The following is a 13,458-nucleotide window of genomic DNA, read 5'->3' as shown; positions in this document are numbered from 1 at the left end:
AAAGTTCACAGATGAAAAAAATGTGGTGGCGCGCGCAGCAGTGCAAACAATAATTCTGAAGAATGAACGCCCGCCGGGCGTCCGCGGTGCTAGAAGGGATCATGGATATTTGCGTACGGTGATGAGAGCGACCGCTGGCATCATGCTTTGCATCAAAGACAAAGTGGATGCCAATATCTTTGTTCCCGTTCTAAAGGAAACCCATTGAAAAAATGAAAACGCAATCGCCCCCGGCAGATATCGAACCTGCAACCTCGCGCTGAGTAGCTTAACGCGCCATCACCGCTGATTAAGCATGGGGTTGCTGCTTGTAAAACAATAATTCCAGTATTGAGGACGCTGAGCACAAAAAGTTGTCAGCATACAGGATTCATTGTACAGGATACGCTAGGCACTCGGCGTGACGGTGATGTGCCTCTGAATACCACGTTGCACGGCAGTGTATTTATTGACGAGTATAAAAAACGCGAACGCTTTTCCTCCGGTGGTCTAGCCGGATGATATGTTGCCTCCCTGGGTGCTGGCATAGACGCGCAACACGAGTGGGTCCCATAATTTTTCCAGTTCCTTCTTTTTGTTCTCAAACTCGTCCCTTGTAGATTTCTGCAAAAAAAATCAAAGAGCGAACGGCCGAGACGTAGAAATTAGGGCTTGCCGCTTAGCCGGTCGTTTTAGACTGAGTACGGCAGCCGTAACGGCGCATACGTTCTTTTCACGATGCATATGTATTTTGTACGGAATACAATGAGGCAGAATCTAGGAGATTTAACCGCCATTACCTGTGACAATGCCATAGCATAAGTTGTGAGCTCCCTAGCATTACCACACATACCATATAAGTGGAGAGCGGGATTTCCCTCTCACCCTTTTGCCACCTGCAAACTATGGCAGGTGTCAGATCGCAGCTCGCTCTACTTCGTACCAATATTGGCAGGTGGCAAAGTGTGACAGCAGCGGTGTTTGCGGGGACCTGCATCTCTGATGTTATCGCGTAATACACGTGACTGCAGGCTCTCAAATGTACTCGTCTACGAGGATTTACTTTTATTTCAACCGCCGCAAGAAATCTGGTCGTGCTGCGTAGGCAGTTACTCTGGATGAAAACGTGTGGCTTCTAGCTTTCTTATTTTTTAGGCGGGGCGCCTACATCTTCGCCCAAGCTAAAAAAACTCCACAGGGCCTCGTGTAAAGCGCCTATAAAAAAGAATAAAAAGCTTGCTTTTTCTTTTCCAAACAACATCACAATTCTTAGCATTAATCTATGACGTTGGTAGGCGTTGTCATGGTTCTGTTATGCACTGCCTCTGAACCCACGGCCTCTCTCGGGGCTTTATCACATCGTTTCTCAACGAAAACATCCTGAATGGGCCCGACCAGTACCAAAGAGCAGTGGATCGCGACACCGGATTCCTCGCCGCAGTCTAAAAGCCCTGAAATAAGAGAATGAAGTAGACGCAACTCTCTCAGACAAATATGAGAAGCACAGATGCGTGGACAAGACACGTGCGCGAACTGCGCCTCTTTATTCGCCCTGTACAAAGCAGCGGTGTTTCTACCCGAAGCCAGATTTATTGCCTCTTGAGTTAAAGCTATGCGCTTCAAAACTCCAAGAGGACGTGCGCTGCTGTAAGCTGTACATATTTAGTTGAAGGGCGCTTTTATTTAATTTTCTGTTATATGATTATTGCCTGATGTCTCACTCACCATTAAGCGTTGAGCCAGTGGCGACGCATACGTCTACAGTATAGACAACACGGTGACCTTTCTTAAACCTCTAAATTAAATTTAGGGCTCTCCATTGCATTCTATCCATATTAGTCTTGTGTTCAATATGTGGCCAGTATGTTTCATTTTATCTTTAGCCTCTAAATTAAATTTAGTGCTAGTCCATTGCATTCTATCCGTATTAGTTCTGTGTTCAATATGTGGTCAGGAACTTGTTACGCTGTTCGAAAAATAATACATGCAGTAGAACAGCAAGCTTGCTTCTGAAACATGAAGAAGTAAGAAAGAATAAAAAAAAAGATATCCTTAATCGGCTTACCGCGTTCATTTCAAGCCAGCCTTCCAGCTCGTCCACTTTCTTGAGCGCTCCGTCCATTTCGCCTTGTGTGAGCGTTGTCTTGACGGACGGATCGTCCTTGATCTTGGTACGCACCTGCGAAATAAGAAGCCCTATAAACACAGCTCTTCACTATACCTTCTCGCTTCACGATTCAGTGAATGTTTGCTATACGGACAGAAGCTTTAGCCAAAGGCGCCACTACTAATAAGGCGCAACAAAGCGGCGCAGACACTGACGAGCTGACACAAGCCGCTGCTTTTAAGCAGGCTCGTAAGAATTGTGAACCTTTTACAGTACGATAGTTAAAAAAAAAAAAACTCTAGTTAAGAAAAAGCGTCTTATGGCAGCCTGGGGCAATCATGAATGCTCGGAGAAAGAAAGAGTGATCTTACGTCTACGTGATGTAGTGATGAGTGAAGAGATCTTTCATGGCGCTTTCCCTAACATTTGCGAATCGTGCTTTTCCTCATTGTTATGAGCTACCACACAAGGCCTCAGTTCCACTGAAGGCGACAGCAAACGCTCTAAAATGTGCCACGTCTCTCGTCTCTGTACCTTTTGAAGCATCATTTGAGGGGAAGTCCAGGAATTTTGGGAAATATTTTAAGTTTATGCGGCTGCCATCATGCGCCACATTGATGTCAGCAATTAACATTACCACGGTGATACTGGTGACTCGATACGCACTACTGATTTTCTATGAACGCGGGAACGCAAACGAGGAAGCCAATTTCAGATTTTGCAGCGCGAAGGAAAAATAGGCGATCAGTCCCTACATATTCGCGCAGCATCTGACTGCATTTAACTGCAGTATTACCATATCACAATCTTATTCTCTTATTCTACCTACCAGCGAATGTACTTATGGCATGGCATCTCAAGAAAATCTCAAGAAAAGGTACTTCAGACGGTTTTCTCATAGTGGAACCGACTTGAGATAATCAACAAGGCAATCGCTGATAGGGGTAGATCCGGTAAAGGTGTGCAGAATAGGAATAATCAGAGATCAGTGTGGGATCGACACGCCTTTGTCCCGCAGTGAACGGTAACTTCTAAAAATCAAACTTGGTAACTTCTAAAAACCAAACATACAGCACACAGCTCTGTATGTGTGGTTCTTAGGCTTAGTCTACTGTCCTTGTTTTTGTTCTCTTTCTTTAGTGTTCCAAAGTTTCATCAACAGCACACCGGAGTATGCTGTAACACTGATCATGATTATCCTGATTAACTGATGATCCTGATGATGGCACAGTATCACAAATGACAGCTAGTCACCTGAAATAGGTATCCCTCCAGAGCGTTCCGCGCAGCGATGCGGTTCCTCTCGACGGTGTCCTGCTCCTTGTAGTTCTCGCTGTCCTTGATCATCTTCTGGATCTGGTCGCTCGTCAGCCGGCCCTTGTCGTTGGTGATGGTGATGCTCTTGGGCTTGCCCACACTCTTCTCTACGGCAGTCGCGTTCAGAATGCCGTCGGCGCTGAGGTCAAAGGTCACCTCGATTTGTGGGACGCCCCGCGGCGCCGGCGGAATGCCCTTGAGAACAAACTTTCCCAGAAGGTTGTTGTCCTTGGTGAGAGCACGTTCCCCCTCAAATACCTGCATCCGCAGCACTCGATTAGTACGAAGACGTGAATTTCGTAAGAATAGACTCAAAGCAACACAAAATCGGATCATATGGAAAACAAGGAGTGGAGGTTACGATGTTTTGTTTACGTTTCTGAGCCAAGCGCACAAAAAGTGTCGAGAAGCCCATTGGCGTTCCGCACTTCTAGAAAATAGAAGGCTTGGAGAGAGAATACAGTTTAGCCAAATAAATTAAAGGGAAAGGGAATTTAGTAAAAAAAAAGAGGAGGAGTCCTTGGCACTGCAAGCCATTACATTACCTGATTTCAGGCTTTCTTATCAAACTGTAATCTGGTGCGAAGACTTAGTAGAGACGCCATATTGAGATCTCCCCGACGCATTCCGCACCTATTAATTCTTTGTTATGGAAAGCGCGCATTTCAGGTCTGAAGTAATCAGTACATGCTGGGTTGTCTAGTTGGAACAGCCACATACGGTGTAAAAAAGAAAAAGCGGATGTAGAAAAGAAACGGCTGCTGAAACAGCTGCAGAAGTTTATTACTACCAATAATCTACTATTTCTCTATCTTTTTTTTATTTCAGAGCTCCTTTAATAAAGTTTATAATTTTAATCCCCTGCTTAGCCAGTGACGCATGCAGTATTCATATCTGCAGTGTACGCCGAAAAAAGCACTACGTTCTCTATTGCTGTCCGAGAGAGCTTGGAGCTGAGACGTTATTGAGGTTGAGCCAGATAACAACACGAAATTCCTGGCGCAAAAAAAAGTTCGCGTCTCCTGCAGGAGCAAGACTCATACCAGGAGTCATGTGCATCTCATACCTGTATGAGCACGCTCTGCTGATCATCCGTGTAGGTTGTGAAGATGCGCGTTTTCTTGATGGGTATGGTGGTGTTGCGCATTATGAGCACTGTCATCACTCCACCCGCAGTTTCGATTCCCAGGGAGAGAGGGGTGACGTCGAGGAGCAGCAGGTCTTGCACCTCGACCGCCTTGCCGTCTGTAAGGATGGCCGCCTGGACAGCGGCGCCATAAGCCACTGCCTCGTCAGGGTTGATAGACTTGTTCAGCTCCTTGCCGTTGAAGAAATCTTGAAGCAACTTCTGTATCTTGGGAATACGGGTGGAGCCGCCCACCATGACGACGTCGTGGATATCTGTCTTGGCCACCTTGGCGTCGGTTAGGCAGCGCTCCAGAGGGTCCATGGTAGACCGGAACAAGTCTGAGTTTAGTTCCTCGAACCGCGCCCTCGAGATTGAAGTGTAGAAGTCGATGCCCTCGAACAACGAGTCAATTTCGATGCTTTGGTTGTGTCATGGAGAAGAAGAAAACACAAGATAGAAATGAAAGACGTCAGCGGAAAGCCCAGGCTTAGAGTTGAAAGATATTATTTATATGCTAGACGGTTCTTACAGCGACAGCGTGGTAAATGAGGGTTTTCGGGATATTAAGACTCTGGAAGCGATCATAACAGAAATAGAAAAAACGTCCCGCGATCTACCCGAGAAGGTTTTTATTCGCGAGCACGCGTCATGGCGTCATAATTACCTACAGCCACACGATGCAGAGACGATGCTCATGGTTCAGAGCATCCTGTGGCTGCATCGGGCGAACGCAATGCGCGGTGGTGGTAGAGATACTACTGTCGACGAAAACGTGGACAGTGAGGCTCAAAAAAGTCGATAAGGAATATTGACTGCGAGGGCAGTATACTGAATTTTCTTGGGGGCTAATGTAGTCACAGTTGTATCATTGGGAGCACCGTAATTATGCAGTAACCGAATACCTGTGAACTATTTGCTCTGCGGATCGAGTCACGTGACAGCGGGAAACGGAAGTATTGGAGCGGGCATTCTCGTAGCGTTGTGCAAAGGGATGGAGATGGGGCCACTACTGGCGCTGTGACATCTAAAATACAATTGAGGCGGCAGTTACGTGAGTTTTTATTTTGGTTAAGAGCGACAATTGTAATATAGATATAGTCATTGGAAGTGCTGGAAATTAGTCACGTTACGCGGGCGTGAGATCCCTGGTGCTGTTCAGAATCGACGCGCAGAATAACGTATATAGTCGGCTCTAAGCTATTTTACATAATGCCTGAAATACAATTTTGACGCCGAATAATACAATATATCCTTAAATAAAGGCGCCTAAAACACTAAAATGCTGATTTTGGAATTATGACATCACCTGTTTCTATGTTTGGTACCAGACGGCAAGGCATTTCGATGCGGGCTATAAATGTTTACTCCTAAAGAGCGCTCAGCAATTTGTTGCGAATGAGCGGTTCATCGACTCTTCCAGCTGTACAGACACAAGTAGGTTATTGTGTGAGGCAATATTAACCACGAAATGTATTGGTACCGCAGTTTTGGCTGTGCAACGGAGGTCAGGATTAGCGCAGTGCATTATTTGTTTAATATCAAATGGTGGTGCTATTTCTTGAGCCCATGCGGTACTCTAGCTTAAAGGTTTGCTTTTGATACTTCCCGCTGTTTCTACTGACGTAACCCGCAACGTGTATCTTATAAAGAATTTCTTGTAGATTTTCTAAAAATTTTAATAGCAAACTTCGAGCAGTACAAGAAAGTCGTATTTAAACGCGGGCTTCGCGACCAGGTGGACACAACAGGAAAGGTCAGTCGTCATCCTGAAGGTCATAATTATTAAATATCAGTTAATTAACATGATGGACGTAACCGCTTGGCTGCATGCTTAAAGTGGTAACTTGTAGACAACAGAATGGAAAGCTGGGCTAGTTGTAGGTTGTTCATGGTTCGTAATTCGTGGTTTCTTCGCTGTCCTTTGTTTGTTCGCGCCCAGAAATTTTCATCATGAACTTGTAGACAGTCGTACTGCTAAACTGTTTCATCTCGTACAATGTTCGTAGTATGTCCGTGTTGCATATATTCGCCTCTAAATCCACGTTTTTCACAAGGCCGCTCTGCGCATGGGCGCCTCTTGTCGTTCAGCTGCACTCGTTGAAAACCACCTGCTCTATTGCCTATTGCGCATGCGCAGTTCATTTTAGTGACAGGCGCATGCGACAGGTGGCGGCAGCTGTCAAGCACACACTTGCCACTTCGCAGGCGCGGATAGCGCCTAGTGGAACCGATCGCGCCTGCGTCTCCAGAGTGTGTTGTGTTTACACTCTGTAGGAGGCGAATTTTCGTCAGTAACCAGAGGGCGTCACATCTTGTGAAAAAAGCGGATTCCTAACCATTTCCAACAATTACTTACGCAGAACAGTTAATACTTGTGCAAAAATCCTACATCTCGCAAAACGCCCTCCGCAAACATCGGCTTCACGCCCGGGAAGATTTCTGTTCCGCTCTTCACTTACTGCTTGCGTAATGATCCGTACTAAGTGTTAAATTTGGAGAGAGATACCTAAGAACATCGCAGTACTACGAAAATTCTAAAATATAGTAGTCGAAAAATACGATCGTCTCCATGCTTAAAACATAAAAATGCACGCAAATGCACTGAGTGGGACATTTGTGGTAGTGTTTATTGAACTGAGAGAATAACGGCGGAAATTAACTGGTCGCTTTGACTCCTCTTTGTCGCATAAGCACCGTCTAACAATAGCTTTCACCTGCTGTTCTTCGTACGTCTTAAAACATGCGGGAGGATAGTTTTTAAGAACCTATCCTTCGAGCTAGAGAAAAATGCGGCTGTCGCAGTGATGCTGCTTATTGCGAATTAGGCTTATGTGTTTCGATGACGTATTTAAACGTTGCTTTTCCTGCCAAACAAACAGGCACTCACATGTGCTTAGCCGAAATGGGGCGTAATTAGAAGAGCATGGCCAGTGTCACCGCTTAAGTGGTGTTGAGAAAGAATATGGATAATAACAAAAAAGGAGTACTATAAAAAAATAAAAAGAAGATATCAAGACGCGAGACGTATGCCAGATATCCGCGTGCGCAAACATAGAGGAGTGGTGAATGTATCTTTTCTACGATCCCTAACCTATGCTCCGTCGTAAAGTCGTAGGGAGAGACGAGTGTCTCCCTAATAGGTACTAATGGCATCGCCCTGGAACGTATCGAGAGCGTTTATCTAAAATTGGCTGCATTACATTGCGACTTGGAGAACGCTAATGGTTTCGCTACAGGAGCGGTGTGTATGACTAGGACTAAGCTAAAAGCTTCGATTTCAAGACAATGCGTAAGTAGGGTAATGCGGTATTTATGTCATTAATGGAACACACCGTCAACCGTCAGAAGATACGTAGTATCAGTAACGAATGAAACGCGAAGACAATCGAACCCCGAACAGCAAATTTAGAAGTTCTTAGCGGGGGAACCTCCACACTAGTGAAGGGTAATTTCACTTCGAAATGCGCGAAGACTGTCCTTTAGAAGTGTTAATAAACCTTACTTATATTTCCTCTCCAGGAACTAATATGATGGCGTTTTTGTATTGGCAATTAATTTTCCTTGTTCGCGTTTTTTTCGTTGCTGATAGTACGTTATCAAACTCCTCAGGCATGGATATGAATTTTCGTCTCAAATCCCACGAAGAAAGGGGATAAAATTTAGGGAGTTTTTTACAGGTGCTGAAAGGGTTCATGTGCCACTTGAAAATCATTAGACGTTAAGCATCCCTATTGCAGAAAACGGTTTGGTTTTAATTTTGTGGGGTTTAACGTCCCAAAGCGACTGAGGCTATGAGAGACGCCGTAGGGAGGGCTCCGGAAATTTCGACCACCTGGGGTTCTTTAACGTGCACTGACATCGCACAGCACACGGGCCTCTAGAATTTCTCCTCCAAAGAAATTCTAGCCGCCGCGGCCGGGATCGAACCCGCGTCTTTTGGGCCAGCAGCCGAGCACCATAGTCACTGAGCCACCGCGGCGGCCCTATTGCAGAAAACATACATCGGCAAATATTTAGACCAGCCCGCACCACTTAGCTGCCCTATGCCGGCGATGACAGCACAGAATTGGGGATATACAGAGGAAGCTTGTCCCACTCTAGACAAAAAAAAAAGGAATAAAAAATAATTGCAGAAATAGTGCGCAGCAGGACGAGACACGCCGGCTAGAGCGGGACCATTTCTTATCGGAGTTCTGTGTACATGCGAGAAACAAGTACAAAGGAAAGGAAAGGGTGATCACAGAAGGAGGCAAGCGCGCGGTGACATTCTATTGGGGTCTTTGTCGTCTTTCATTCTCTTGAGTTCTACTCCTTGGATGAGCTGGCTCGCGTCACCAACAAAGCAACTCGGAATTTTCTTACTTTTGCTGCTAATCTAGTGCGCCCATGACGTCCATGGCGTGCTAGGAGTGGAGAGGTACACTGGGCTCGGGAAATAAATTTATTTCTTTGTTTGTCCAGGTAAATCGATCTCGCCTATCTCGCTCTAGCCGGGCTCAATTTCGTCCGTTAGAGAACGGAACATGCGATGCAATGACTGCGCTATGTATTTTGTGCGATTTACTTTCTTAATTGACCACGAGCCTGTTCTCTGCCTTATTTAATACAGCCAGCTGGTATCATTGCTTGTGGATGCATTTATTTCTAATAGAGCGCAATTCACTTAGGGCTATGTAACGTACGCTTCCATTCCAGGAATGACCGCAAAATCTGCAGCATTCACTAAAAAAAAAAACAATATTGAATCACTGTGTGGCTGAAGAACGCAAACCGAAAACGACTAAAAACACGGAAAACTATTAATCGCTGCCTAGGCCCGAATTAGTGTGCTGGCCAACTGCACCACAGCGTTTATCTCCAAAGCCGAGGGTAAGGTTGCTGAAATATGAGGCAGCGGATTGACCTGTTTACAGCCGTTTGCGGAACTGGAGTCAGTGACTGTATTAGCTATGCTTTACTGTCAGGGTTCCCTGTGTCGCCGGAAGGAGCTCAGAACTCACCTGGCTTGCGTACATGACGACAACGTGCGCTTAGCCTTCTCGCAGGCCGTGCGCAGGCGGCGAAGGGCCTTCTTGTCGTTGTCAATCTTCTTCTTGTGCTTACGCATGAACTCCTGGGACAGGAAGGACACCATGCGACTGTCGAAGTCCTCGCCGCCCAAGTGCGTGTCCCCTGCCGTGGCCTTGACCTGGAACGTGCCCTTCTCGATGGCCAGCACGGACACGTCGAAAGTGCCGCCGCCAAGGTCGAAGATGATCACGTTGCGCTCCTTGTCATCCGTCTGCGCATGCGCGGGATCGAGGCTCGTCATCCTCTTCAAGCGGGTGCCTCTCGTCTCTGCTTTCGTCAGTGCTTCTACACCTGCCTACGCACGGCCACTCGGTGCACTAAATATGACTCGTTAGTATACGTAGTTGGAGACAAATGCAGCTGATGTGTTCCGGATAGCCAACATCAATTGCTCCATCCAGATTTTATTTCAAACTACGAATGGAAAGCTGGTTAAAGCTCTAAATTTTCTTCGGCAATGTCACGAGAGCGTCGACCAGCCGGTCACTCACTCCCTAAGCAGGGCCGCAGTGAAAAAATGGACGAGAGCAGGCGCATGCGCACAGACCGCTTGCCAGTTGCATGGTTATCTGTTCGGCTCTTTTTCTAACGCGAAACAACCACCGCTGCTCGAGCAGACCCGAAAGGCTAGGTTACACCATCATTCACTCAATAATAGTGACCACAGTCCTTTTCGGGGTAGACGCCGCGAGTTTGAATCGATTCGAAAGCAAATTTTTAAGTCTATTTTCTCACAATAAATCCGTGTCTTGCTTCCGGAGAAGCATCAAAACAGCCAGAAAAAGCTATAGAATCGATTTTTGCTAGATTGAATTCAGGCGAAGTTTAACTGTATGAACGATTTTCTCCAATGATTATGGCGTTATTTCTTCTCAGAAAATTTGACCATCCGAGTAAAATATTTAAATTAAGCCTTGGCATTGTTTACCGCTAAGTAACAGATGGTGCCTGGTTCGGTGAGCTGCCCATTGCGAGGCTACTAATGAGATAATCCCGCATGTATGCACTATGTGCTAGAGTGACCCAGGTAGGTCTTCGCTGCCGCGAAGCGGGAGAAACCTTCGTGGGTCCTTTCAGAAATAATTTAAATTTGTTCAGTTACTCGCTATACAATCTGTTGAAATGACATGGCCGACATGTGGTAAAATAAAGCAAAAATGTTATGGCAACGTATCTTAAGGTAGCAGCGGTAGGAATGAGATCTGAAGTTGATTTCACAAGACTTCTCTCAAGTGAAACTGCCGCGTGGTTGGCGCTTGCAAGTGCTAGTAGATCGTGAAATACAAAGAGGATAGCATCATAGTCTAGTCCTGACCAAAGCTCCGGCTATGCGTGAACTGCACAACCGGAACTGATGAGCGAATTGTTCAGACATATTTCTTAGTGAAACAGGAAGAACTGCGGTGACGTAAGCGCCCGTCATTCATCTCCCCCTCATTCTTTGCGCAGAATCAGCAAACCTTGTCGAGCCCGTATGCGATTGCGGCCGCTGTGGGTTCGTTGACGATGCGCAGGACATCGAGGCCGGCAATGGCGCCGGCGTCCTTGGTCGCCTGTCGCTGGGAGTCGTTGAAGTAGGCCGGCACGGTGATGACCGCCTTCTTGACCGGCGCGCCGAGGTAGGCCTCTGCGCTCTCCTTCATCTTGTAGAGTATCATGGAGGAGATTTCTTCGGGGTGGAACACCTTGGTGTCGCCGCGGTACGTGACTTGAACCCGGGGTTTGTTGTCCTCGTTAATCACCTTGAAGGGCCAGTGCTTCATGTCATTCTGAAGGGCAGGGTCGTTGAAGTTCCGTCCGATCAGCCGCTTCGCATCTGCCGGAGAAGAGCGTAGGGCATACTTTCAGCGATTCCGGGGCTCGTGCAATAGATCAGACTTCCCTGATCACTTTTTCATTCATTACTGTGAATTGATTAACAAGAAAACACTTGGAGCAAAATAAACGAAGGATTACTTGTGAGAATGTCACGACATATTCGTGATCATGGACGGTTATGACAAAAATTAACAGTGCGCACTAGACTTCTGTGGGTGCATGATTAATATGCAGGCTAAGAATTCCGAGGGGGACACTCTCATGATCTAGAAGTAGTGAAACAGTATAGTCTTGCACACAAAGCCTTCTTCGCGTGTTTTGCGCATAACAGCAACTCGGTTTAAAACAAGCCAGCAAGTTTTCTTTCAGAATCGATGTACATTCTTTTATTCGCTAATTGATTACAAACATTCCACTTCAGAACTGTTTTAACGTCGTGAAGTTTCCGGAAGAAACCGTCCCATTTAACGAAAATCGTGAATTACAAACATCGGCGCTGTTTATTTGTTGTAATGCACACTTTCTAGGTGAAAATTTGTTCTGAATCAATGGGGACAAGGAAATGCAATATATATTTTTTTTTCGTCTAATCTGACGTACATTGTGTGTGAATACGTTCTTTGAGCTTGTTCCTGGTCCTTTATGTGCCGTTTAGGCTGGAATATAAGTGTTCGAAATTGTATTTTTTTACATATACTTCAAAATGTTTGAAATCGTTGTCATATTCGTAAAATCTTTCCTCTGTTACTAGTATTATATTTTACTTTGTCAATGTTGAGAAATGCAAATATATTTTCTGCCACAACTGGCCTGCAAGTAAGCTCTTCTAGTGAAGCCTCTATTTTGGCTTTTTGGCTGCGTCTCCCTTCAACGTTGTAGTTACCTCAGGCTGTAAAAAACGACAAAACCATGCCAACAAAAGGGCAAAATGTTTTGTTGTTTTGTCGTAACTGCTTCTGAAAATTTGTAATGGTCTTGTGTACAACTGTAGTTACTTTATGTGGTGCTTTCCTCCAGCCTGTTGTTCTAAAGAACTGTTTTATACTAACTACGCAAAATTCTGTTGTAACTAGAAACTCACAAAATTATATTGTTACTACAAAAATATGTGTAGTTACTACAAGTTCATGGGCGACATCTTAGAAAAAGGAGTACAATGGGCCCACCGAAGACGGTGTTTGCTGGGTTAAGCGCCGCCTGGTTCTTGGCCGCCTCGCCGATGAGGCGCTCGTGTTCGGTGAACGCGACGTAGCTGGGTGTGGTGCGGTTGCCCTGCTCGTTGGCGATGATCTCCACCTTGCCCTGGCGGAACACGCCCACGCACGAGTACGTGGTGCCCAGGTCGATGCCGATCGCCGGTGCCGTCGCCATCGCGCCGCTGCCGGGCCGCCGCCGACCTGCCGTGTACGAAAAAAAAAGCGGGCAGGATGGGACTAACTGGCAGCGCTTAGTCCACGCCTGGAACGGTTAGTCCCTGGCGAAACTATCTGTGGCTGATGTCCATTTGCAGCTTTCTCGCCCTTTTCACTGATGGTTGGTGCTTGAGAAACTGATGGCTGTAGCAACAGAGTTTGTCCCCAAAAGGACTAACCGCTGTGGCTGAAGTACCTTCGTAGTTAGTCACAAACCAATATTTCTTAAGAGAAAAGTATATAAACTGTATCTTACCGGCACTCACCTATGGGTCAGAAACGTGGAGGCTAATGAAAGGAGTTGAACTTAAATTGAGGACAGCGCAGCGAGCTATGCACACAAAAGTGATAGGTGTAACGTTAAAAGGCGGGAAGAGGGCAGATTGGGTGAGGGAACAAACTCGGGTTAATGACATCCTAGTAAAAATCAAGAGGAAGAAGTGGGCGTGAAGAATGGGGTTCGAGCATTCGTCTTGCATGCGGCAGGTGCATTATTCAATCTCCAGAGCCACCAGGTGCTCACCAGATTCCAATGAGTATAAATTTTCCGCTTCCCTGGTTTTCGATTTTTCTGGGGTGAAATGTTTGAAAAACAAGGTTTTAACCCGAATTGCGTAGACAAAAAC

The 13,458-nt window shown here is 46.0% G+C and overlaps 1 protein-coding gene across 1 annotated transcript; it reads right to left on the bottom strand.

Annotated features, from left to right (window-relative positions):
* Nucleotides 1-489: 489 nt before the first annotated feature.
* Nucleotides 490-12,797, bottom strand: LOC149340765 (heat shock 70 kDa protein 1A-like). Its single transcript, XM_089551177.1, has 7 exons — nucleotides 12,587-12,797; nucleotides 11,063-11,418; nucleotides 9,533-9,813; nucleotides 4,470-4,950; nucleotides 3,341-3,661; nucleotides 2,045-2,158; nucleotides 490-603 (listed from the first exon to the last, which is right to left on the bottom strand). Exons 1-7 carry the CDS (start codon nucleotides 12,789-12,791, stop codon nucleotides 490-492), a joined length of 1,872 nt encoding a protein of 623 aa, XP_089407303.1. The 5' UTR covers nucleotides 12,792-12,797.
* Between the last annotated feature and the right edge of the window lie 661 nt (nucleotides 12,798-13,458).

The sequence above is a fragment of the Amblyomma mixtum genome, chromosome 6 (genome assembly GCF_055824585.1).
Source record: "Amblyomma mixtum isolate Tamu chromosome 6, ASM5582458v1, whole genome shotgun sequence".
In the NCBI taxonomy this organism is placed as follows: Eukaryota; Metazoa; Arthropoda; class Arachnida; order Ixodida; family Ixodidae; genus Amblyomma; species Amblyomma mixtum.
The sequence above is the reverse complement of the archived record's forward strand: the minus strand, read 5'-3'. Positions and strand labels throughout refer to the sequence as shown.